The 27,427-nt window shown below is 37.7% G+C and overlaps 1 protein-coding gene across 1 annotated transcript; it reads left to right on the top strand.

Annotated features, from left to right (window-relative positions):
- The first annotated feature begins 6,732 nt into the window (after nt 1-6,732).
- Nucleotides 6,733-26,420, top strand: LOC140234901 (uncharacterized). The gene is made up of 8 exons (XM_072314942.1): nt 6,733-6,918; nt 7,894-7,957; nt 14,337-14,483; nt 15,723-15,887; nt 19,913-20,062; nt 21,017-21,271; nt 23,909-24,145; nt 25,915-26,420. The coding sequence occupies exons 1-8, from the start codon at nt 6,733-6,735 to the stop codon at nt 26,418-26,420; spliced, it is 1,710 nt and encodes a 569-aa protein (XP_072171043.1).
- Nucleotides 26,421-27,427: the final 1,007 nt, after the last annotated feature.

The raw sequence follows: 27,427 nt of genomic DNA, 5'->3' as shown, positions 1-27,427 counted from the left end.
GAAATCAAGTGAAATTAAATAAAAACTTCCCAAAAAGTTTTAAGATGTAATTTCTTGTTTTCCCATATACAGCTGCCCTTAGTCTTCTCAAGTCCGCCGTACGTTCTACAAGTCCTGGCTGGCCGACAGCAAACTGAAATAATGATGGTGTCACAAGAATGCAGGTGGATCTTGTTGATTCTGGTATGTTTGATTTTAAAGCATTTTCCCTTTCATTCCAGACACCAGCTAGATACAGGGCCCTGTACATAACACTATGGTAACTTTGTACAATTAAAGGGATCGTATAGTTTTGGTTGAGACCTAATTTCTGGTTTCTACCATTTTTTGGTGAGATAATGAGAAACCTCTTATGAAATATGAAAGAGCATGAAATTCCAGGAGGAATTCAATGTTTATTTGATGAAAATTGGTTTTGAAATGGCTGAGATCTAAACAGAGTGATTCTAATAAAATGTGGGACCCACCTTCTATTACCATCGCTTTGTTTTACTTTTTGTGTGTGGATGTTTCAGTCATTCTAAACCCGATTTTCATCATATAAACTTTGAATTCCTCTTAAAAATTGTATGCTCTGTACTATTTCATAATTGTTTTCTTGGTATCTCCACCAATACTGTATCATCCCTTTAAATTCACTTGTAACCCTGCATTCAGCGGTATCCATACTGTACAGTGATTTATTGGCTTCGATTGACTATGGAATGATATTGCTGTGGTAATTAACAGTGATTGGAAAGTTACTATTAATTGTAAAGTTACTGGTACCATGATTTTGTGCAGCAGAGTCCTGGAGTAGTAGTTTGCATGAGGTTGAGACACATTCAAGCGGATTTTTTAGCGTTCAGTGAAACAGTAGGCAAGTGCCCTGGAAGTCTGACAGAGTTTTTAACTGTTTTTTTTTTTCTTCTTCTTCTTGATTTTCCAACAACTAATACAATATGGTACAATTATAAATACTTTTGCATGAACATTTCTTTTTCTTTGCAGTGTCAATTTCTGTGGAGTTACATGTATGTTAATTGCATGTGATAATATTTTTGTACCAAAAAAAATATAATGCTTTCAAAATATTACTTTGTACTTGTGCAAGTTCAGTGAAGTGTTAAATGATATTGCGAGCAGGTAATGTAAGAGAAATGATATGGGTAAGAGAGAAAAAACCAATAGAAATAATTCAAGAGATATTTCCTTCATTTAAATGGGTTATGAGTGCAACAGATGTAACTTCAGATGAGTCTAATGTCATGATCAATTGACTTTATGTAGGCCTGTTTAGTGAGAGCTTCACATGAATTACACTATATGACAAGGTAGATGCATCTGAGTGGACTGTCAAACTGTTCTGTTGTTTATACCTACAGTCTGTGGCATTGATCTGTTTTTAAACTTTATAACACGGCAGAAAAAGTATTTATTGAACAATGTAAAGGACTGACTGTAATAAAAACTGCCAAATCCCTTTGCTTTGAATTTATTCAAGTTTGTAAAATAAGCTGGTACTTATTTTTGTGCCCTTCAAGATATGGGGTGTTTTTTAAAAGCAGTTGGAAATAGGGAAACAAAACTAAACTTTGGTGAGCTGTGTTAGATTGGTCACCTGGCACTCCCCAATCTCTCTTTTTTTTTTTTTTTTTGGTTATATTAACATCATTTCAGCCCTATTTGTTCACAAATAACTCAAAATTAATATCGATTGTGTTGTGAAACCAATATGTAACAGACACCATTAAAAAAAAAGAAGGAGGCCATTGCACAAATATTTGTTATTCATTGAGTCATACATCAGAGTATAGGAGCCTAGTTACAATACATAGTTTTGAGTTGTTCCTATTGCTTATAAAACCTTTTGCTACACTTTTTGATTGCTATAGTGTATCTTGAATTTGAATTTAATTTCTAATTCTTAAATTAATTAGCAAACACTTTTAGTAGTATATTTACAGCAAGTCCTGCAGGAAATGATGTTCTAGTCTTCTTCTGATTGACCTCTGAGCATAAAACTATGTTGAAAACCAAGTACGATCCTTGTCAGATTATACACTATGTACATCTTTCAGGATCATTTCCTGTGCATTATGTTCACATGCACCTTGTACAATATATCACCCGTGCACGTACGGAGACTGAAGACATTGTTAATAATTTAACAATGTCTTAGTTCAAGATTAAAATAACAGAGCCAGATGTTCCTTAATTCTAACAGAATTTGGGGTGTGGTCTAAAGATCAAGTTATGTGAAAACAATTGATTTGAAGAATGACCACATTTACCATTATATTCATTTTCCCCATGTGACAGTATTGTTTGAATAAACCATAGCACAAACAGTTTAATAGTGTGATTGTGGTTTGCCCAGTGATCACCTGATGGTGACAATACACTATAGTGGTAAATTAATCTTGGCTTTAGTGGTAAGTTTTGTTTTCATTTTAATGCATTTCAACATCTATTTTTGTAGCTCCCCTAGCAAATCTACATTGTTTTGTTCATTTTTTCATAAATCCACTACAATGTTAAACTGTATTTAAAGAAACTGAAAAACCCGTACACCACAAGTTTAAAGGGTTAGTATAGTAACTGTTGAGGTGAGGATTCAGCTTTTAACTTTTTGTGAGATACTAAGAAACTGATTTATAAAACGTTAAAGAGTATACAATTCTAAGAGGAATTCAAAGTTTGTTTGATAAAAATCGGTTTTGAAATGGTTGAGATATATAAAAAAAAAAAAACATAGTAAAACAAAGCGACCCTCATAAAAGATGGGTCCCACTTTTATTAGGATCTCTTTGTTTTTGGATATCTCAGCCATTTCAAAACCTATTTTCATCAAATAAACTTTGAATTCCTATAGGATTGTATGCTCTTTTCAATTTCATAAGACGTTTCTCATTTGAAAATCCTCATAAAAAAGCGTTGGAAACCTGAAATCCCATCTCATCCTAAACTGTACCATCACTTTAAACGAGTGTGATTAAGCACATGTACATGTACAGCTGTCACAGCTGTAAACAGTCTCACAGGAGATGTAGGTTGTGGTCATAATAATTGATATAAGAGCACCATTGTGATTTGAGGCTTTTGTGGTAGAATGAGTACATCACTGTGTAAGCCTGTGACAGTATTGTTTTGGTCATGTAAATATTTGATGTGACTAAACTTGGCTATATTTTGTTCTGAATGAATGGATTAAATTTCATCTATTTCTTGACGTTTGTACACACAGAATGAAATGTTAAAGAAAGGAACATTGGCAACCATTCACTCCACAGATATGAGCATACTCTGGAGGTTGACCCCGGGGCGCTCCTTGTACACAGTTGAGCCTGAGCGCTTTGCGTGCGGGCTGGCTGCAGTTAAACCCTACGCTTCATGTTTGAGCTGGTTACAATCAAATCTGAAAATTCTTGAAATCTTGAAAATTCTATGAGATATATTGAAAATGTCTCTAAATCCCAGAGTGCCATTGTTTTATTTCACATAAAAATGATTTTTCACTTATACATTTGCACTTAAACTTTGCGAGCACTCATTTTTCCACTAACATCATATTTTGTTAGATATCTGTGTCTTGTTTTGCACAGGGCTAAAAAAAATGCAAGTTTTTGAAGATTTGATTTGACAATTAACAATGTATTCCTCCTTATTGATTAAGTTTGAATGTTAGGAGGAGCACACAGCTAATTGTTACTTTGAGGTGATTTGTCATGATATTTTTTCCTGTTTTGTATGTATTTTAGGTTTCTGCATTATGGCACCATGTCAGAGCATGCAGCAGTTCAGACCAATGTGTGTTTGAGTAAGTGTGACTAACATTATTGTTATATAGATGATGACTGGCGGGGGAGGGAACATACTGAATGTTCCGCCCGAAGGGTTTGAAATGCTATTGAGGGAGGTTATAAGTCCCGAGACAAAGTCGAGGGACTTATAGCCTCCCGAAATAGCATTTCAAACCCTGAGGATGGAACGTTTGGTACATGTTCCCGACAACAAAAGTCATCATCTGTTATATAAATATGGGTTAGTCAAATCGTCAACGTCAACCACCAAATCAGTGTACTTACGCATAGCCCGACCAGACGCTGTTAACGCAGTGCGCTACAACAGCGACTGACTGGACTGTGTATAGTTACAGTGTACGATCTTTGCAACCACCAGCATGCATGCAGAGCACAACGCACTCGATCGCTCGCTCGCGCAGAGCCAAATTCATTGTGCGCGCGTGGGTGGCCGGTCCGCGGTCCTAGACCTTCTGTCATTTGTTACGTAAAAATGTTCTCCCATGGGCGAACATAACGAATGTACCTCCATCACGTGACTCTGTTTACCCAATCACTAACCGGTATTTGACTAACCCATTTAATATTGTCAACTGTATTTTTCATTGCATTAATTGTAGGTTTGTACTGTTTGCTAGTGTGAATTCTAAAACCCACCAAAAATACCTTCACAATTTTCTTTTTATATTTTGAATGGTTTTGTCAGAGATTATTCTGAATTAACTATGCATCTGTTAACTAAAACATACACTTTTTGACCATGTGTTATACCACCTGCTCATTTGTACATTTATATGAATTGATCGTTCTTGTGTATGTTGCAATCAAATGTGTATGCTTGAGTGATGCACAATTGTCGAGAGTGAGACATAATGGCCCGAATTCACGAAGGTGAATTTTTGTGAACTTGGGCCTATGAGCTTATGCTGGTGTTCATGTTGCACAGTAAAGAAGTAAATGTACCTAAATTTTCTTGTATGGAAATGTAGAACCAGATTGGGTGTTCTTTGTGACTTGGCAGAATATGTTGAAGCATTTGAACAGCATGAATTGGAGAACTTTGGGATATGTTTTGAGCTCTCATCAAGAAGATTTAAACATATGCCAATTGGCAATATAACAAACATTTATGGTAGGCCCTTTTGAGTTTTACAAATCCATCCGAGGGGAATGACAAGGCTTTTCTTTCCATTAATCTTCCAGTAATGTTCAAAGAATAATGACTATCCACAGATATCTTTTTTGTACTTTATAGATTGTTTGTTGTAATTTGATGACTCATTTAACAAATGTCTTATAACTTGTCAGGCATTAAGTATGAATCACCAATAGGAATAAAGCTCATCTGGACTTCTTGTCAAGAGCCATGTTTCTGTTTCATTTTGTTTTTGCAGCCTTTTCCAGCCTGATTGTCCTGTAGATGATTTTCATGATAGCAATTTCCTATCAGTTAAATCACTTAACTCTCTCTTGTGAAAGAGCAATTTTATTTTTTTCCATCAAATCAAGGTGGCCCACATGATGCTATGATATAAAGCTTTATGTCGCCAATGTAATTGATTAGTGTGGGATAGACAGCAGTATGTTTTATTCAGCATCAAAATCACAGTTCAAATTCTCAGTACAATGCTATTATTTTCATGTGTGTAGTTCCTATGTCTCTGACCTTAAAGTACTTTGCAGGCAGCTTTGCTTTGCAATGGAACGGTTTTAGGCTGAATAGTGCAGCCAGACATAATCAATGACTATCAAGCAGTACAATAGTACTTCATTTCCTTCTCACAACACTGTAATCAACAATGCATTCACCTTATAATCAGACCTAACGCTGTATTTTTGTTGCTACTGTTCTCTTGCTCATTGACAAAATATCATCGTAATAGATAGACCTAATGCAGCAAGTTATGTGGTACTGTTCTCAGTCATGAAAAATTATGGTATTTCTGGTTAGCATTGTGCATACATTTCCAATGGGAAGAAACACAAAGTGTGCCATGTTAGGTATACCACTGTACAACACATGGTATTTTGTAACATGATTTACACTCAAGTTTGGTATATGTATTTCCCATGAAGTTTAAATTACCTTTCTAAGTAAAATGCAGTATTTTGCAATGTATTTCACAGTGTATTTGTTTTCACATTGTGAAAACAAATTGTGAAAACAAATGCAAAATACTGGTATTTCAGTTTATGTGAATATGCACCTAGCAACATCATGAATGAAAGAAAATTACAGATTGTTCCTTATGTTGTGAGATTCAAGGAGGCAAGATGTGTGTGTGTGTGTGTGTGTGTGTGTCTGTCTGTCTGTTTCTGTATCTGTGTGTTCAAGAGACATTCTATCAATGATGTGAAAGATTAAATACTCACAATTGCTCCCTTTACACACACCACCAACCTCCCAATTAAGAAATATGACAATAGGGCTCCATGTATTTAGCATATTATTGATAATTTCATAAAAACATCATCCTTTCTAAGTTCTCACTTAGAATGCCTGCAACCTGCATTATCAACCAATATTATGAGCTCAGGTTGGTTGAAAACCAATTCTGTAACATTAAAGTGTGCTAACTATAAAAAGGAAATGTATTTGAACTTTGGTTTTTGTTAAGGTTGATTGCGTATGAACACCTTAGAGCTGTGGAACAGAAATATATCACACAGAGATGGTTGTAGTAGTGCAATGAGTTTGAAAGATGTAAACTCAGATGGGAAAAATGATGAAGAAAAAGGAATAAGAAGGAAAATGAGATAAAGGAGAAGAAAAAGAAGAAAAGATGAAGAAGAAACTATCCTCAGATGAATGAAAAGAAGGAGATAAGAAAGAAAAGAAAGAGGAAGAAAATAAAAGGAAGGAGAACAAGACTTGTATTTATTGTAAATGATGCCTGTCTTGTATGGGCGGAATGTCTTTCCTTCTACAGTCATTACTGTGACAAGCCAGATGGACACAGCGGTGTGTGTAAACGTTGTCAAGACTGCCCTGTGGATGTCATCCTGGGAATCTCATCTGAGTATGTCTACATTGAAGATTGCAGTAGACGCCAGTATTGTCCAACATGGTGTGGTGAGGGTGTTCCACAGCCTTTTGGGCAGACACCTGACCAAGAAACACAAGTGTGTGAACCAAGTGAGTGGGACTAAAGTTGACTGAATCTCGTATTACCCCTTCCAATGTCACTCACCTATTTAGCTTCTGCAGTTTTTTGATAAAATCATAAACTCATATTTGGTTATTTTCAAGGCTTTATACAGGTTTATTGTCCTTATTTCACACTGAGTGATTGACTGCAATGGATTTATTTGCTCTTTGTAATGTTATGTACCATAATGTCTTGAATATTTCATTTTAAATTAAATACAGATACAGTAAAACCTGTCTTAGTGACCACCTGTCTATAGCGGCCACCTGCTGTATATGACCACTAAAAACAATTCCCTCCGAGAGAAAGAGCATATTAGAGAACCTCTTTATAGTGGCCACCTGTCTTTAAAGGCCACTTTTTCGTTTGCCTTGGATAGCTGCTAAAGGTTTGGCTGTAGTTATACGGTACTGTACTTGTACCATCCTTTCAATTTTTGAAACGTTGTTCTCTTGTTGTCTATCTTTGTTTATTCAGATGTGAATGTAACCATTGGAGACCCACTATTCAACACGTCTACCAACACTTACTCCGTCACATGCACCGCAGATTTCTCCCACCTCACCCCTTCTCTAAAATGGTATGATCCATCAGGGACAGTCATCAAATCTAAAACTTTGAGTGGAAAAAAGACTAACACCCTTCTTCTGCACATGCAAGACTTCCGTGAAGAGCAAGAAGGTCTCTATCTCTGTCAGGCAGAAGGGATGAATGAACCACCCAAAGTTGTTGATTCAGCAAGTGATACTGTCCAACTAGATTATGGTATATATGAATGTATGATATACAAGTTCATTATGCACTCAATTTATCTAAGTATATTTCTCAAAAAAGAATATTTTCATAATCTTCAAAAGTATATAACCCTGTACAAACAAAGGCATAGATTGTGATTTTTGTGACATTTCAAGGTTATTGCTGATATTCAAACTCTGTGTTCTTGTTTCATCTTGCAACTACAGTCTGACCTCTCCTATCTGGCCTGCCTCTATCTGGATTTCTCTATTATCTGGATGCGATCTTGGCGTGATTTTTTTTTTTTCAATCTAATAATTATGGGGAAAGGGCAGTTGGAGGGGGGGGGGGGGGTTCCATGAGCTGCTAAGTTAAAAAAAGAAAGAAAGAAAGACAACACAGAAACGAACAACAAATAATTAATCAATCAATTTAAGACCAAAATGAACTAACCCTAACCCTCCCCCCCCCCCATCTCGGTCGCTTTACTCCCTCACTGAGGATCTCTCACTGTCACATGAATGTACCCCCATCAAAATTTTGCCCCCCCCCCCGAGAAAAAATAGAGCATGCAAGTATGCTTAAAATTGCAAGCTGGCAACCTTAAAAATTAAACATATCCCACACGTACCCTCCCCCCCCCCCTCGCTCGCTTCACTCGCTGGCCATACCCAGCTCAGCCCCTGAAACCCCCTCTTTGGAAAAAAGCTGGATCCTCCCCTGAAGGGGGATTTTAAACTCAAACATTATTCCTAGAGAAATTCACATGAATTACATATTATTCCGGCCAACATGGTTAACATACATTCACATCTAATTTTACATCTAATTTTCATCTAAACAACCATGCATTCAGACACTCACTACCCCAAATCACCGCAGGAACATGGACAGAAAACTGTTCATCAAATCAGGGCACATAACAGGTGATCTTTCTTCAGCAGTTGCGTGTATTAAACATTTAGTCTCCCATATCTGGCCAAATCCTTTATCCGCATGAGGGCCAGACCCGACATATCCGGATAGAAGAGGCTGGATCGTATCCCTAGACTGTATTGACTGAAGCCGGATACTAGCTGTGTCTTCCATTTTGTCTGCCAATATTATCCCGTTGAAGATGAGTCCCAGGTATACCCGGGCAAGTGTCCATGGGAAATGCTTGTTGTAGCAAAATCAGTCCGTCCTCAACGGGTCAAACATGCTGAGGAGAAAATATTGACAAAAATGTAAAGAAAATTTGCCCTGTTTGTAAGTATAACACTAGCCATAGTACGTGTATGTGCATGCTGCTGCTGAATGTGATTTGCAATCAGAGCTCCTAGCTGCTCAAATATTTTGAAATCTAGTACTTCTTAGAGATTTGATCTCATTCCAAGCAATGCTGACACAAAATGGTTTGTTTGAAAGGTCATACTTACTTCTGAGCATTTGTGTGTATGTTTGTATGTGTGTTTTTTAATGAACCATAATAATGAGAAGACCAGAAAGTGCCGAATAAGCATCTCCCGAAAATGTCCAATCAAATACCATACGTGAAGATATCAATGTCAGTGTGACTCAGACCAAAATCTGCTACATTCAATCTCCAGTAAATGCTGTCCCTGTTAAGTTGAGTTTCCCAAAATTTCACTAATGCTAAGTGCAAATTTCTTTATTTTCCATGATACTCACTCTGTGAATTGAATCTTGATTGATTTGTGCCAACGTTAAAACTGATCACAAGAAAACAGTTTATTTCTCAAGTGCATAAAATCCATGCTGAGGATTGTAAAGAAAGTGGAAAGTAAAAAAATGTCCAGGCACATATATCTGAATAATGATTCATTGCTTACATGACTGTCTGAGGTGGGGATTTGAACCTGTGCTTATGAGTCACAGTCTGTGGAATTCCCACATTTCTGTGACAGCACAGAATAGAAAGCAGCTGTTTCCAGGATATTTACCTTGTATTGGCTCATTCACAAGACATTTATTCCTTGAAATCCCCCAGGATTAAGTCACTACTCAATTCAATAAAGAAATTTTGAAAGCAAAATCAAGCAAATATGTGACCACCCAGCTCAAAACCAGCCAAAAGTTGCAGATTGGGATTTCCTGTACAATGGACCAATTTATATCATTTGAGTTGACTGACTTTAAATTTTTAGGATTATTTTACTTTTTTCTACCTCCTGTCAATATTTTGTGGGTTAAAACAAAACTGAAATAGAGATAATAGCAGTTTACCCGGACCATATATATTTTTTCCTGTTTGTTTTGTTTTGTTTTATTTTTTTTTTATTAATTTTTTTTTTTTTTGGGATGGGGACATTCACTGCTTTCATCAGGTTTTCAGTGATGTAGTACTTCTGCACTGCAAGCTTTAGTGACCCAAATCAACTCATTTTTTGCCCCTTTTCTGTGAAACCGCAGACTAACTCTTTTATATTTCAAACACTTCTTGAATGGGTTACAATGGTCCATAGTTATTTTAACAAGTTATATGTATCAGTTTAAAACATAGCACTTACTATTTTAAAGTATGGACATTCATTTTGGCCTGCTTTTTTGGATTTTGAACTGGGCAATCACATATGTAGTGTGGTATTTTTTTTTTCAAATATTTTGGCATAATTTGTTCACTGAAACCATGATATTCAAAATGTGTGTGAAAGAAACAGAATAGCTCATAATGATAATGTGGTTCCTGATGTATACTTACCAAACTTAAACAGAGTTAGATATGGCAGTGTCTGTTTATTACTCCCGTGTCATATACAGCACAGATCTTACCAGAAAAGTGTGATGTAACACATTTCACTTGATACCTCAAACTCTATGCATGAGCAATATCTTGCACAAGCAATATGATCACTTGTGCTTCTAGTGCTGACTCAGTAAGATAAACAGGATACTGAGTATGCTGGTAGGTACTAGTTTACTTAATGAAACATGAGAAAGAAGAAAAAATACCCATCCCCTCACGGTTCCGAATGAGTAATGCTTGGCAGACCAGCAATTTCATTTAGATTTCTGTGAAGAAAATAAATAATTCAGTAAAAATGTACATTTCGATCTGTTTGATATTGTGAAGGAAGTGTAAAGTTTCAGGTAAAGTTGTGTAGTTGGTGTGAATTTCAAATGCTACACTACAAAACTTTTTCAGTAAGTTACTCTAAATAGGCTAAAAGTGACAAGAAGGTTTTAGAGACATTAAATCACAGGGGTAAAATTTTCTCGTGAGAATTTCCCAAAATATTTTTGTGGAGGTTTCTGGATCTTGTGATGTTATCGCTGTTTTTCTCACAGCATATGTGGAATGTGTCATGGAGCTGAAAATGAATTCTCAATGTGTGGCTGGTTCCCAAAACATATCCCTGGCATCGGGGAATACCGAGCTTAACAGAAAAGCAAACAATGTAACTTTATAAGTTTTCTTATCTTAAGTTGGCCAGCCTTTCACAAACACACATCACATGATGAAATGTCATGAGAAATTGAGATGATGTGTTATTTTCGAAATGAATGGCTTGAGATGATGTGTTATTTTCGAAATGAATGGCTTGAGGGAAGTACCTAATCTTTGGAAAAATTGAAATAAACCACAAAAATGTGACCAACAATGGATCAGTTAGAATAGATCTGTATGATTGATATGATTGATTGATGATTGATTCCGTTCCATGTGACTCACAAATTGGCCACCCAGGTAATGAAGCAGAAATCATCAAAATCACAGAGGACATTTTTTTTTTTTTTTGCATATGGAGGGAATCAAGTTGACACAACTCTTCTTTTCTCAGATTCTCTGCCTACTCCTCTACATTTCTGTGAATTAAATAATTTCTTTTGCCAGATTTACCTGATTTCTCAAGAATCAGTAACTGACAGGAGTCCTGTCTAAGCAAAGATTGGAAGCAAACGTGTACATATTATAAAACTTGGATTGCATGTCAAGTTGAGTCAGACTTACTGAGAATTTCTTTTTAGGGGGAAGCAGTGGGATAACTTTATTTCATGACATCAAAGTATTCAGGCCTCCTCAGCTTTCAGTGTTTATTTTCTAGTGTAGTACACTTTATGCCTCGCCCACTGACGTCACATATTTTTCAAAGGATCAGTTTACACCTCATCATTGAGTTATATTTTATTCTTTATTTCTTTGAAGCCAGCAAACTTCAAAGAAGTGTTGCATGAATGTACTACAGTTCTAATTTATTACTGTGAATGACGGTAGTTACTACCATAAAGTTTAACCTTTGATGTATTGCAGCCTCACTTTCATAGCCATATGTTTCCCACACAGAAATTCTTGATTATGAAAAATGACCCTCCACATTTTATTCGGCAAAGATGAGAATCCACGAATGATAAAATTTCTGTTAAGGTGATAAAAATATAGGCAAGAAATAAATTTGAATAGCGTTTGATTTTTCCGTAGTTTAATCCACTGTGATGCCATAAACTTTAATGTCATTTACATTTTGATTAAAGATGTGTGAAGAATGATATACTGTAAAACAAGGAATGTTCGCGTGCATTTTAATTTCACGAATTTCGTTAGCGCCAAGATTCGCGAAATTAAAATGCACGCGAAAATTCTTGTCTACACTATAAGCATTGAATGCCAGTGGCAGTTCGCGAATATTTCATGCCGCAAAAAAGGCTGTCGGCTCCAATTCGCGAAAAATTCATGCCGCGAATATATCATGTTTTACAGTACATGGAATTCATGTTTGTATATCTTTCTGTGTAGAAGGGAAGGGGAACCACCTGTTGGGTGTTTGACACATTTTAACCCTTACAAGTGTAGCTCCTAAAGCTGGTATCTCACTGAGCGGCGAACGTTTGCGAACGTAGCGAATTTGAGATTCGCCAACTTTTCTGACGAACGTTTGCGAAAAATCAAGGTTCGCTTCTGCCATTAGCGACAGTTAGCGACTTTTAGCGATGTTTAGCGACAATTAGCAACACTTGAGCGAATGTTTGCGAAAGTGTTTGCGAAACACAGATGGCGACTATTAGCGAATGTTAGCAAATGTTAGCGACAATTTTGCAAATGTTAGCGACAGTTTTGCAAATGTTAGCGACAGTTTTGCAAATATTAGCAACTGTTTGCAAATCCTTTGCGACAATTTTGCGAATGTTCTTGGACCTAGAAAAGTACCAGGCGATTATAGTCAGACCCATAAAACGAACGTAAAACCTTCCACTGAATTCAGATCTCTTGTGACAACCGTTCAAGATGGATTTCCAGTATATGGAAATAAATTTCTGCCAAGAAGAGGCTCAAGGTGTTGCTATCCTTGTAGAGCTGCTTTGTCAGGCTGCTGCTACAGCTATTGTGCAGCATAAGAGAAATAAAATAAAGAAAAACAAGAAAGGAAGAAGAAAAGAAAGACTGTTTGGGTCAGAGAGTGGTTGCAGAGGACAGACTTGCAGCAATTACATGATGGAGATGTCAAGAGCTTCAAGAACTTTCTTAGAGTGGAACCATGCCTGTTTCAGAAGCTTTTATATAGGAACCATATGGTTACTTGTTCGCTAGCAGTGGCGAATCAAATAAAAATGTTAGCGACACCGTATTACGACCGTTTGCGAATTCTAACAAGTGTTTTGCGAATGTTTGCAACTGTTAACGAAAATACAAATTCGCAAAGGTTCGCAAAGAAATTTTGAACATGTTCAAAATTTCTTTGTGACAAGAAAAACTGTTTGCAACAATAAAAACCATTTGCGAACTTTCTTGCAACTGTTAACAAACCTTTTGCAACCCTTTACGAACCCTGGCGAAATCCCAAATTCGCTACGTTCGCAAACGTTCGCCGCTCAGTGAGATACCCCCTTAAAGGTTTTTCTAATGGCAACTTCCATACACTGGAGGAAGTAGGGAAACAATCAAACTTGGCATCTCAGCAGGGGTGGATCCAGCTTTTTGCTGGGGGGGGGGGGGGGTGGGGGGGGGGGCAGGGAGGAAGTTGACTAGTGTGTTCAGCGTGAAAAGCTCTTTACATGCAATTTCTTCTTTCCCGTTCTCTCCACAAATTGGCTGACAAGGGGAAAAAATCATCACATTTTTGGCAGCCAATTCTACCAATAAATTGCCAATTCTCTCTATCCTATTTTCAATTGGCAATTCAAGAGGGTGTGGTTAAACCCTCTAACCCCCCCCCCCCCCCCCATCCACAAATTGTCAATCTTCTTTTACTTATTTCATCGCTAAATAATGACTTGAGTTAAGAGCTGCCATTAAGATAGAGATCTGTTCCATGGAAAGTGCTTGAATTGAGGTGTCAGGTTTAGGCCATATCATCCTCCAGTTTAAGCATAGGCCACAAAAATGGGACAGAATTCACTTATGACTATTATTGAACTTTTTATAACTCCTGTTATTTTGTTAATTGCTAATCATGCAGGCATTTTGTTCAGTAATGTCGTTGGATCAGAAGATCACTTATTGCCAGCAGTATAACAACAGTTTTACTCAGTTGAATTCTGTAATTCCATTATCATAATTAACTCTGATGACTCTAATGCCTTTGATTTCTTTGATCTGTGTGTGGAGTCAGTCTATGACACTGGATATTTCTTTAAAAAGATTTTTGAGCTGCTTGTACTGCAGTAAAGTGCGATGAGATGAAAAGAAATGATCCATCTTGTGTTGTTGTTGTTGTTGTTGTTTGTTTCTTAGTTCCATCCATTACAACTCCATTCCCCTCATCAACTTCTCTGTCAACTGCAAGAAATGAGGAGGAGGAGAATGTGACCAGAACAGAAGTCTCATCCAGGATGGAGACCACATTATATGAGAGTATCACACCAGATCAAAAGATCAGTGGTGAGTAGTCACATATCCAAATAGACAATGCAGATGTGGGTCTTATGTATATATCTATCTATATATATATATATATACATTAAGAAAAAATATATATATATATACAGTGAAAGAAATTAGACTTGAGGCGGACATTGCTCTTGATCTTGAGTCTCCCTTTTAATCAGTTGAGCTTTCGTCCTGTCATTAAGCCTTCATCAGGATCTGGAACTTGTATAACTTGACGTGATGTCCTGCATCACAGCACAGTGTGCTCATCTTCTGTATTTGGCTATATGTCCTGTGTGGTCATGGCAGAGTGTTCTGCTACAAGTCTGAAGTCAAAGATTTCAGACTCGTAGCCTTTGTCTAGTCAAGTTGTGAACTACATGAATATCATAATTCAAATGTAAAATTTTAGCATTTTCCTAAATGATTTGTACATTTGTTGCAGTTTCATTGTTGCCATTACTTTTTTTCTTTCATTTCAGAACCTACCCAGATGAGGATGGTTATCACTGCAGTGTCTGTAACCGCTGTGGCTCTGCTATTCATTGCAATCATCTCTATATGTTATGTCAGGTGCAGGAAAGGAGAGTATGCAAGAAGCAAACATAGAGTCCCAGATGATGCCTTGATACTCCATGGTAAGGCGGCTTCCATGCCGGTATAATTTACAATTATCTGTATCTTACACATTTCATGTACTATCACCTCATTTTAGTATTTAGGTGGTGAGATTTTCAGTAGGCATTATTATTGGTAGACAGTGCTGAAAATTTGGCTTGTATGCATCGTGAAAATCTGGTCATCATCTTTAAAATCCATCTTGGATATGTCACATGTCAATTCAATTCGTGATGCAGAGTGATATGAAATGCAAATACTGAATTAGGTTCCAATATCAAAAATGAAAAATGATTTTATTTGTGCAAGCAGAGATAATCAAAGGTCAATCTTTAAGGTCAGCACTCCACAGGGGCTGCGGAACATTTTTCAGGGTAGGTGTCAAGGTCAATGTTTTTGTTTTTTGTATTTTTTCTCTTTGGGAGGGGGGTGATGAGGCAAAAACATTGGGGTGGGAGCTGCAACCTCCCTGGTTCTGCAGCCCCTGCCCCATTTCAATGATTGTCATTTATTACAGTGTAAATGACAGGAAAGGTACTCCGGGCAGAATATTGTAATAGCATCTCAGTTGACTGCTCATATTCAAATGTGTTAGTTAAAGGTAATTGCTGAATCATTTTCCTCTTGTTCTTTCTTCAGCAAATTCTGTTATCATGGAAACCAGTAACTTCAAAAGTGTGAGCGTCCTTGGTCTTCAATGTCTGTGGACTTCAGATTGTAAGGAGATCATTGTGGAGAAGGTGCCTGGAAGATCAGGGAGAAAACTTTGCCTCCACAGAAAGGACAGAGAGTGGATAAGTAAGATTAAGAATAGATAAATCTCTGATTATATGAATTTGCTATTAATTGCTTGTGCAAGTCAAAGATATTAGGGAATGATGGATGGTGATTAATCCTCTGCATGCTATATTGATTACCTGTTGGTAGGTACATGTGTGAAATTTGTGCTCATTTGATTCATTGGCACCATAAGAGTTTAATATGTGACCGTGCATCACAAAATGAACAAAAAGTCGTACACACTGATTTTGTGTGACGTCTCCAAATAAGTGAAATGGGTCAACCAAGCCGATCTGGACTTTTTCATATTTTCTGGAAGAGTACTTCTACATTATGCTAAAATTTGGGATCATAAAATGGGCAGGAAAGTATGTTTTCTAGCAGTTTCTCCTGAACATTTTTTTTTTGGCAGAATAGTGTGATTGAGTGTGTCTCTAGACTCCTCTTCTCATTTCCTAACTAGAAATGTCGCTTTGGCGACTGATGCCACCGCCATAATGCCTGATCCTCCTAATAGGTGTATAGTACAATGTCTTCACAATGTGTGATGACAGTTTCACATAACTGCCAAAATTTTGAAATGACAGGTTTGTCAGAAATATCTTGAATATTCACTTTCCTAGAACTAGGTTTGCTATAATTGTCTAAGAGTTCAGGTAGATATATTTGGGGAATTTAGGATTTTTACTTGACTTCTTATCAATCCTTTTATAAGTTTATGCACTGAGTAATTTTCAAGGTATGAAGAAAGAGTGTAATTACAGTACAAATATACTTCTTTTTGCATTTAAACTTGGCCTTTGACCCTTAACCTTTGACCTTTGACATTCTGGCTGGAAATTTCCCAGAGAATCTCCATTAGGTAATACATAGTATAAGTTTTAAAACGAATAATGCAAGCATTGCATATACTAGTATGTGAGGGAAATAGTACAACTTAGAGGAGTTGACCTTGACCTTTGACCCCCTGACTATGAACCCATAACTCCTAAATTCCCCAGATAATCCCTGCCAGTCAGTACATGCGTATGTACCAAGTTCCATGAAGTTACATTGAATCATTTGCGAGAAAAGTGAAATTGTAGCATTGTCACCTAACCTTTGACCTTTTGACCTTCGACCTTATGACATGAAACTCTCCCTGGAGAATCTTTATGCAGTAGTACATGTCTACACTAAGTTTCAATAAAATACCTTTGGGCATTGCATAGATATGGGGGAAATAGCAACATTTTTAGCATTTGACCTTGACCTTTTGACCTTTGACCTCTTGCCAATGTCACTAAAATCTACTCAACTAATTGCCCCATCATACATCATCCTTGGACCAAGTTTGGTGAAAGCTGCTACATCCAGTTTTGAGTTATCACGTAAACAGATAAATTTTAGGATTTGACCTTGATCTTTGACCTTTGACCTCTGTCCGATTTCAGTAAAAAACTAATCAAGTAATTGTCTCATCATACATCATCCTCGGACAAAGTTTGGTGAAATTTGCTCGATCCAGTCTTGAGTTATCGCGTAAACGGATACAATTTCATGATTTGACCTTGACCTTTGACCGTAGGCCGATTTCACCCAAAATCTAATCAAGTAATTGCCCCATCATACTTTATACTTGAACCAAGTTTGGTAAAATTCCAGTCAATATTACTCAAGTTATTGCGTAAACGAATGCGGAGGGACGTACGTACGGATGTAGGTACGGACGGATGTAGGTACGGACGTAGGTACTGACGTAGGTACGGACGTACGGACGGACGGACGGACAACCCGAAAACATAATGCCTCTGGCACCACTTCGTGGCGGAGGCATAAAAACCTTGTACACACTTTCCACTTCATCTCCTATAACTTTTGAAAGGATGATGCTACTGCTTTCAAAGTTGACATTAATTAAGGACAGAATGTGATAATAAGGCATGCTCAATTTCAATTTGATCTGATAATCCCTTCATTGTTGTTACTCCAGTGGTTTACATCCTGTTTTTTGTCCCATTCATCGCACAGCCAGCACGGCTCGGTAAAGATTAAGCGCTTAAATAGACACTATACTTCATAGCCTCTTTTCTCAGTTCACGCTATTCCTGAGTGTATGCTTTCTTCAGATAGGTTAGAAGAGTCCATTTGATTTGTGTTACACATCATTTTAAAGCTTAAGGTCTGCTCTTTCAAAATATGCTCTTAACTAAAATTTCATGTCTGGCGACTTTTTGTTTGTTTTGTGGTGCATATATATACACAGAATTTCATTAATTTGTGTTTTTATGCCTCCGCCACGAAGTGCTGCCGAAGGCATTCGATTATGTTATCGGGTTGTCCGTCCGTCCTTCCGTCTGTCCTTCCGTCCGTCCATAATGAATTTTGTGGACAGGGTAACTATCAAAACCTTTTGAGGTATCCTAATGAAACTTGGCATGTATGTGTATTAGGGGGTGAAGTTGTGCCTATCAACTCTTGGATGCACATGCTCAAGGTCAAAGCTCTAAAGGTCAAGGTCAAATACATAAAATTTCACTATTTCCGTCATCTATGCAATGCCTGAAGATATTTTCTTGAAACTTAGTGAATACATGTATTACCCGATTAATATTCTCTGGTGAAAGTTTGGGTCATGAGGTCAAAGGTCAAAGGTCAAAAGGTCAAGAAAAATATTAAAACTTCACTTTTTTTCTCTGTACCTTGGAAATTGTTCAAGGTATCTTCATGGAACATAGTATACATACATGTACTGACTGGCAGTGATTATCTAGAGAATTTAGGGTTCATGGGTCAAAGGTCAGGGGTCAAAGGTCAAGGGCATCACTTCAAAATTTTGCTATTTCCCTCATGTTTATGCAATGCCAGCAGGATTTTTTTTTACACTTGGTGTATGCATGTATAACCTAAAAGAGATTCTCTGGAAAGTTTTTTTTTTTCCTTTTGTTTTTGCCTCAAAGGTCAAAAGGTCAAAGATCAAGTGAAAGTGCTGAACTAAGTTTTTCCTCCATATCTCGGAAGTGGCTCAAGTTAATTTGAAATGTACTACATATTCATGCATGTTCTGCCTGACATTTGTCTTATGAATTTTAGGGTCAAAGGCCAGATGAAAATGGTAACAATTTACTATTCAATACAGAAATTGCACTTTTTTTTCCATACCATGAAAATTACTCTATGCATAAACATATGAATGGGTCAAAGTCAAGTTAAAGTTCTTAAATCCCAAATACCATACTCTCCTATTCATCCAATTAAACCTAGGTCAAGGAAGGTGAACATTCAACACATTTGTGACAAACTTGTCATTTTAGTATTTTGCCAATTTTGTGAAAATGTAATCACACATTGTCCACATGTACTATCTAGGCCTATTAGGAGAATCATGCATTATGGCGGAGGCATACCAGTCGCCATAGCGACATTTCTAGTTAGTTTTAATCTTGCAAAAAAAGTTTTCTAGAGTTTTCATACTAGATTGTTTGTCAGATTTTTTTTTTTTAATCATTTCTACTTTGTTTGGTTTGATTTTTGGTTGATTCAAGTTGATATGCATTGCAGCTGAATTTGGGGATTTTTCTCATTGATGGCAGAATTGTAATCTGGGGCTGCTGAACATCTTAAAGTCAAAGTTGTTGCTTCAGATAGAACTCTTGATGTTTTTTTACCTGAGTAGCATGCATTAAACTTTGATGTGTTACAAAAACAGTGTATTGATTATCAAAAAGTTTTTTGTTCATTTCCATCTGAGAAGATGGCTAGATAGCCCGTATTCAGCTATCAAAGCTGGTCTTCCAATGGGTCCTGTTGATGTGAGGCGGGACCACTGCTCTTTGTGATAAATGAATGAAGCAGGATCTTTTAAGTGCATGAGTCGTGACTCTTTCACACACGGGACCTCCATTTTATGTCCTGTCCGATCCCCCGAGGGACAGTTGTTTCTATTGAAAGTAATATGACATGAATAGAAGCAGAAAGGAACCAAGCTTGAGACAAGGAATGATAAATGGATTAAATATTTTTTATATGTTTCAATTTTTGGCAAACATAATCACTTTGGACAGTTTCAAGTGAAGATGATCATCGCAACTCCCAGCTCTCCATCCCTGACTTTCACTGGACTGACCGGGTTGATATCTGGAGGCAAACTCGAGGCAGGAGAAGTAGAAATCAGAGAGGAAAAAAGATCTTTGTCAAGACTCTCAAAATGAACTGTAAGTAAGAGAGTCATCAAGACCTGACCACTTTCAGAATCTTTGATGATAAGCCTATGATTAAATCTTTATTTCCTCTTGTGTTTGCTAAAATTGGGAATGTGTTTTTTCTTTGGACTATACTCATATAAAAGACAAAGCAATCCATGTCTGCGGTCTACTTTCTAAAGACCATGTAATTATGAACTTTGCTTTGCTTCACTAGGTCAGTGTATTGTCAGGGAATCAGAATGCAATATACTATTTCTTTGGACCATAATCATACACACAAGACCATTCATGCTTGCAGTCTACTTACTAAATACCATGCATTACATTATAGATAGTCCATTGTTTCAGTAGCTATTGTATTGTCAGGGAATCGGAGTGCAGTTTATTTTTATCAACCAGAACTTCATCAAGCGAAGAGATCTGAAGAATAGTCTATTGTAAAAGTGGTTTCTTTCACGGTGGTTTTATTTTCGTGCTTTTCGCGCTTTGAGGGTAATCGCAAATTTAACATCATGCGAAATTGTTTTGAAAGTTGCGCGAAATTAGCCAGGCAGAGAAATGTTTTGAACTTGCTGCTTGTTACAAAGTTATTGCACATGCACACAGGAAGATTCCGCACACACACGGCGATACTGCACAATGTAGGTACAGGCATGTTATAAAGTACTCGAGGGATGGGATTTCAGGTAAGCCTGCATTTAATTTTAATTTCTATTTAGTAAATAAAAGAATAATTGGATTATAGTTTAGGTTTTCATGTGCAAAATAATTAAAGCAGCTTTTGCCGACTGTGAATTCACAGATTTTACCGAATGCAAATTTAAACGCACGCGAAAAAGTCAGCACTGATGGACCCGTGAGAGTATCTGTACGCGAAAGAAACCACTTTTACAGTATGTGGAGAAAAGTTGTCATTTTGTTTACACTTTTTGTTCTTCCTCAACTTTGACCCCTATTATGTAGGTTTGAAAGTAATGGAGTCAGTTACCTCTTTGAGAGTGAATTGTCCTGTGGATCAAAAGATATTTTACTGTAGGATTGGTGAACTACAAGGAGATGACCCACATTGGATAGGACAGCCGAGACAGATAACAACAGGAGAAACAGAGTTCACTGGTCTGAGACCTAACCTCAAATATCGTGTTGAACTTGGCACAGCAAGAGGCGGTCACTCATCAAGGATAGAATGGACATGGTCATCTGTCACTCAAACCAAATGTAAGCCCATAAAGCATAAACACAACATGATGCCCCCTACTACCAGGGCAAAGAGTTTTCATCTTAACAAGTGTTGAGGTTTTGTAACTGTAAGTGTGTTTTTGTAGGGTGGGAGTGTAAATACCTAGGAAGAACCATTCCCAGTGTGCTCAGGTGCTTGATGTTTATACACAGAAAGTTACATAAAAATGCTCTGTAGATACATCTGTGCTAGTAGGGACATTGGGTCATGGACATGGATAGAATGAGGTGTATGTACAATTTAACCAAACCTGTGTATAAAGACTGCCCAAGAGGAATAAAAGCAAAATATAGCTTTTGCATACAGGTGCTTTGTCTGTGCATCACCTCCATTTTTTTTATGCCTCCGCCACAAAGTGGTGCCGGAGGCATTATGTTTCTGGGTTGTCCGTACGTCTGTCCGCATTCGTTTACGCGATAACTTGAGAAATATTGATTGGAATTTTACCAAACTTGGTCCAAGTATAAAGTATGATGGGGCAATTACTTGATTAGATTTTGGGTGAAATCGGTCAAAGGTCAAGGTCAAATCATGAAATTGTATCTGTTTACGCGATAACTCAAGACTGGATCGAGCAAATTTCACCAAACTTTGTCCAAGGATGATGTATGATGGGACAATAGCTTGATTAGTTTTTTAGAGAAATCAGACAGAGGTCAAAGGTCAAAGAGCAATGTCAAATCCTGAAATTTATCCGTTTACGTGATAACTCAAAACTGGATGAAGCAGCTTTCACCAAACTTTGTCCAAGGATGATGTACTAAGGGGCAATTAGTTGAGTAGATTTTAGTGACATTGGCAAGAGGTCAAAGGTCAAAAGGTCAAGGTCAAATTCTAAAAATGTTGCTATTTCCCCATATCTATGCAATTCCCGAAGGTATTTTCTTGAAACTTAGTGTATAATAGACATGTACTACTGCATAAATATCCTCCAGAGAGAGTTTCATGTCATAATGTCAAAAGGTCAAAGGTTAGGTGAAAATGTTACAATTTCACTTTTCTCGCAAATGGTTCAATGTCCACTGTATTTTCGTGGAACTTGGTACATACGCATGTACTGACTGGCAGGGATTATCTAGGGAACTTAGGGGTCATGGGTCAATAGTCAGGGATCAAAGGTCAAGGTCAACTCAAAATTTTACTATTTCCCTCATATACTAGTATATGCAATGCTTGCATTATTAGTTTTAAAACTTAATTTATACATGCATTACCTAATGGAGATTCGCTGGGAAATTTCCAGCCAGAAGGTCAAAGGTCAAAGGTTAAGGGTCAAAGGCCAGGTTTAAATGCAAAGAAAAAAATCTATTTTGAACTGTAATTACACTCTTTCTTTCTTCATACCTTGAGAATTACTCATTGCATTAAATTATAAAAGGGTCGGTCAGAAGTCAAGTAAAAATCCTCAATTCCCCAAATATGTGTACCTGCACTCTTAGACAATTGTAGCAAACCCAGTTCAGGGAAAGTGAACATTCAAGATATTTCTGACAAACCTTTCATTTCAATATTTTGCCAGTTATGTGAAACTGTCATCACACATTGTGAAGACATTGTACTATACACCTGTTGGGAGAATCATGCATTATGGCGGAGGCATCAGTCGCCATCGACATTTCTAGTTTCTCTCATGTTTTCCACACATTGTGCTCTCACATTTGTGACGTTCAGACATAACATTATGGTTTGGACATCACTGATACAATTAGAGCTCACTTGTCATGTGCAGGTTGAGCATTTGTTTGTGTGTCCTAATGGCAAAATAGTGCTTATTGCAAGAGGGCAATGCCAATGTCAATGATTGATAAATGTTTTACTGTAATATTTTGTTCATTTGGCAACACAAAATAAAACAGTTATTGCAACAAAAAAGAAAAAAAGATGGAAATGGCACCATTAGGTAAGAAAATCAGTATATAAACAAGATTAAAGAATTAGATATATTTAAAATGTGAAAGTGACTATTTAGTCATTCTAGACAACTCTGTGCCTTTTAAAAGGAGATATTCAAATTTCTGAGATGCTGAAAATACATGCTAAAATCTCTACATATTAATCATTACAAACTCAAGTAAACTAAATGAAATTGAGTCTATGAAGAAAGTGTAAAGTTTTTTGATGTGCTTTATTGTATCCATGCACGTCCCAATGTCATGTGTGCAGAGCCAATTGGTAAAGGGATCTGTCTTGCCCTTTGCCAACATAAAAACTCTGCAATATCCCAGCCTAGCTACGGTTAACTTGATTTGCCCTTTGGAATGCATTTTGGTTGAAAAAAAAAAAAGAGTGGGGCAGGTACACTGTATAAAAGTCTATAAAGCAGCGGCAAACAGTAGTGCTTGTATCAGTTGTAGAACTGGTCGTAAAGAATAAATTGTTTCTCTTTTTATGATAAATACAAAATGAGGACTAAAGTTATATGTCATATGTAATCATGGCAGGAAATATTATTTATTGTGCTGTATTTCAACTATTGGCCAATTCCTTTAAATTTCTATGTGAGTGATTGTCATATCATGCTAGACGCTTCACTTAGATTTGAATCTGTATACAGAGTCATGATTTATTTCTTGTTATCAATGAGATTTTCATACAAGGTGTCTTTTCTTTTTCAGCCCCGACTTTTCTTCCTATCAAACCGGAAGACGAAACCGCAACAATTCAGCTTCAAGACACTTTGCCAGAATCTTACCGTCTCTTTGTTAAGGTCAATACTTCCGAGGAGGAGGAACTCCATGATGGTAGATATGAGTGTGAGGGACTCATCCCAGGCATGACTCAAGTTGTTCAGCTCAAGATAATGGAAGAAGGTGACTTCAGGCTTCTTGGAGAAGAGACATTCTGTACCACAGGTGAGTGAGTTTGGTATGGAGGGGGACTCATTACAGATGGTACAATTGGAAGGGAGACTGGATGTTGCAGATAGTACAGCTGAGTTGATCTGGTTTGGAGGGAGACTCACTGTTTCAGGGTGTACAGATGAGTAAATCTGGTTTGATGGGAGACTCAGTAACACAGGTGGTACAGCTGAGTGAGTCTAGTTTGAAGGGAAACTCAATATTTCAGGTAGTACCAGACCTGAGTGGAGGAACATGTAGTACAGGTGAGTGAGTCTGGTTTGGAGGGAGACTCGGTGTTTATGTAGTACAAGTGGTTAGTGTGGTTTGAAGGGAGATTCAATGTTACAGGTGTTACAGGTGACGGAGTCTGGTAAGGAGGGAGTCTCAATGTTTAATTTAGCAAAGTTGAGTGAGTTGGATTTGGAGGGATACCCAGTATCACAGATAGTACAGGTATAAAGGAAGTGTGGTTTGGAGGGAGACTTAATGATACAGGTATTACAGATGAGTGAGCATAGTGCAGATGGAGGGAGACACAATGTTGCACATGTATGTGATACTGTTTAGGGCTTCTGGTATGAAGGGAGGCTCATTGTTAGAGGTAGCACACTTGAGGGACTCTGGTTGGAAGGAGATTCAATGTCACATGTAATACAGGTGATTGAGTCTGGTTGGAAGGGTCGACTTGTTACATGTGGTACAGATGAGTGAATGTGGTTCAGAGGAAAAATAACTATTACAGATAGTATAGTTGAGTTAGTCTGGTTTGGAGGGATACTCGGTGTTACAGGTATTGGTTACTGGGTTGGTCTCATCATCCACCTCCAAACACATTTGACAGCCCAGTCCCCTGATGACTGATGAAGATGGTCTTCTTCTCAAGAGAAGGGAGACCGATTGTTAAAAGTTAATGTATCTGGTTGGGAGGGAGACTCACTTGTACAGGAAGTGTAGGTGAGAGAGTTTGTTTGGGAGGGAGAGTCAGTGTTACAGGTAGTGTAGGTGAGTAAGTCCGATTTGGGAGGGAGATCTAGTGTTACAGGTAGTGTAGGTGAGTCTGATTTGGGAGGGAGACTCAGAGTTACAGGTAGTGTAGGTGAGTGAGTCTGTTTGGGAGGGAGACACAGTGTTACAGGTAGTGTAGGTGAGTGAGTCTGATTTTGGAGGGAGACTCAGTGTTACAATTAAGTAGTGTAGGTGAGTGAATCCGATATGGGAGGGAGACTCAGTGTTACAAGTAGTGCAGGTGAGTGAGTCCGATTTGGGAGGGAGCGACTCGGTGTTACAAGTAGTGTAGGTGAGTGAGTCCGATATGGGAGGGAGACTCAGTGTTACAAGTAGTGCAGGTGAGTGAGTCCGATTTGGGAGGGAGACTCAGTGTTACAAGTAGTGCAGGTGAGTGAGTCCTATATGGGAGGGAGACTTCAGTGTTACAGGTAGTGTAGGTGAGTGAGTCTGATTTGGAAGGGAGATTCACTGGTAGGTGAGTGAGTCTGATTGGGAGGGAGACTCAAAAGAATTTTCTGCAATATGACTGCATTGATGCACAAGTACAATACTTCTAGATGTAAATATTCCAAAGAGAACACTCACCAAGAAATGAGAAACAAACAAACATGGCCATTTAGGTTTTAATACCAACTGATAATGAATCATCTACTTCATCATTTAGTCCCATTGAGCATCTTTTGAAGAGTTGAATTATTATATGTGTTAATTTCCAAAGAATATTTTCTCTGACAAATAAAGTGTAATGGTCTTCTGTCTTCTCTCTTTTCCAGGTGATGCTCCACTTGGAGGCAACTTTGAAAATGATTTTTCCACAGACACTGAAGGTCATCAACCTTTTCGAGGGAGTAGAGGACCTCTGCGAGATGGACAAGTCTCTGACACAAGTTTAAGTTGCTGCACTCCATTTGTAAAGACTGGTCAAGAAGTTGCTTGGAAATATCCCCAGTGGTCATTGAATATTGATGAGTGCACTCTCAGCATCATCATAAAGTGTATGAAGAGTTTATTTAAGATTTACTATGATACAGACATGAAAAAGATAGATAGGAAAAAAGTCAGAAACTGGAGAGGTGTTGACTGGCTTCTTAGCGAAAAAGGTCTTCGGCAACATTGCAGCGTGTTTGATGTGATGTATGTCTTTGCAATGCATTCTGGGATAGGAGAGAGTGGCTTTGCCATGAGATTGTATGAGGAGCATCGTGGAGACCGCTGCCATCTTTGTGATCATGCCTACTTTATCTTTAGCCGTCATTCCAGCTTGCCATCCCCCAGCTGAAATCTTCCGGGACATACAAGTCATTAGAGATTAGAATTGTTGGTGGGATCAAATCTATCATGGAATATAAGCTCTGTCCCTTGACTGATCATCATGTAGATTTTGAGTCAGGAAATAGTAGGTGGGCAAAGATGGGTACAGTGTTGAATCATAAGTTTTGTAGACTCCTTTGTGCCTAGCTTGATGAGAATACTGAATGAAGGAGTAACAACTCTCAGTAAAATGGTATTCAAGCATTTGTGTACACTTACCACGGCTGCACTGCAGAAAACTAGGTGTGGTTTTACTACCCAGTATTTTACTTCGCTTAGTTTAGGTAGTGTAACCACAAACTTCTCAAGACTTTACCTGCAAAACTTTTGACTTTATGCACTTGAGAAGTTTTCCAATTCCTGCAAAACTAAGTTTCAATTGAGCAGTGACATATTTGATGTACTTAACTTTTTATGTGCCAGAGTAAAAACCCCCTTTGGGCCATATTATCCTGAGACAGCAATGTAGCCATGCTTTGAGAGAACATTCTGTTTTTCAAATTTATGTAACTGTTACAGTTTGTTACACTGGACATGTAATGTGCAGCACTGCAGAGAAAATTCCAAGCTTTACTTTGATGTAAATCTTATGACCACAGATCTATGATTATTTTTCTGTCAAATAACTAGTAGCTAGATTATTTTAGACGCTTGACTTTTGCACACAAAACAGTGAGAGAAACTTTTCTCGCAAATCCAATGGGGGACAACGCTCACTAGTCCCTCACCACATAAAATGCAAGCTACGTGTGACAGCAATGGAATCAGGAGAAACGCTTTCATTGTTCTGTGGCATTTGGCGATTAATGTATTGATCGGTTTGGGTGGGTTTGTACATTTGAGCAGAATATGCGAAGTTGGCATGCCGTCGCCTGAGCCGGGCATACGAACGTGGCACATAAAGAGTTAAAGGGAGCGTTGAAGTCAAGACAGTGTCATCAGTTGTGTATGAAGACAGGATTCAAAGCTATCAAG

The sequence above is a fragment of the Diadema setosum genome, chromosome 11 (assembly GCF_964275005.1).
Source record: "Diadema setosum chromosome 11, eeDiaSeto1, whole genome shotgun sequence".
Classification (NCBI taxonomy): Eukaryota; Metazoa; Echinodermata; class Echinoidea; order Diadematoida; family Diadematidae; genus Diadema; species Diadema setosum.
The sequence above is the reverse complement of the archived record's forward strand: the minus strand, read 5'-3'. Positions and strand labels throughout refer to the sequence as shown.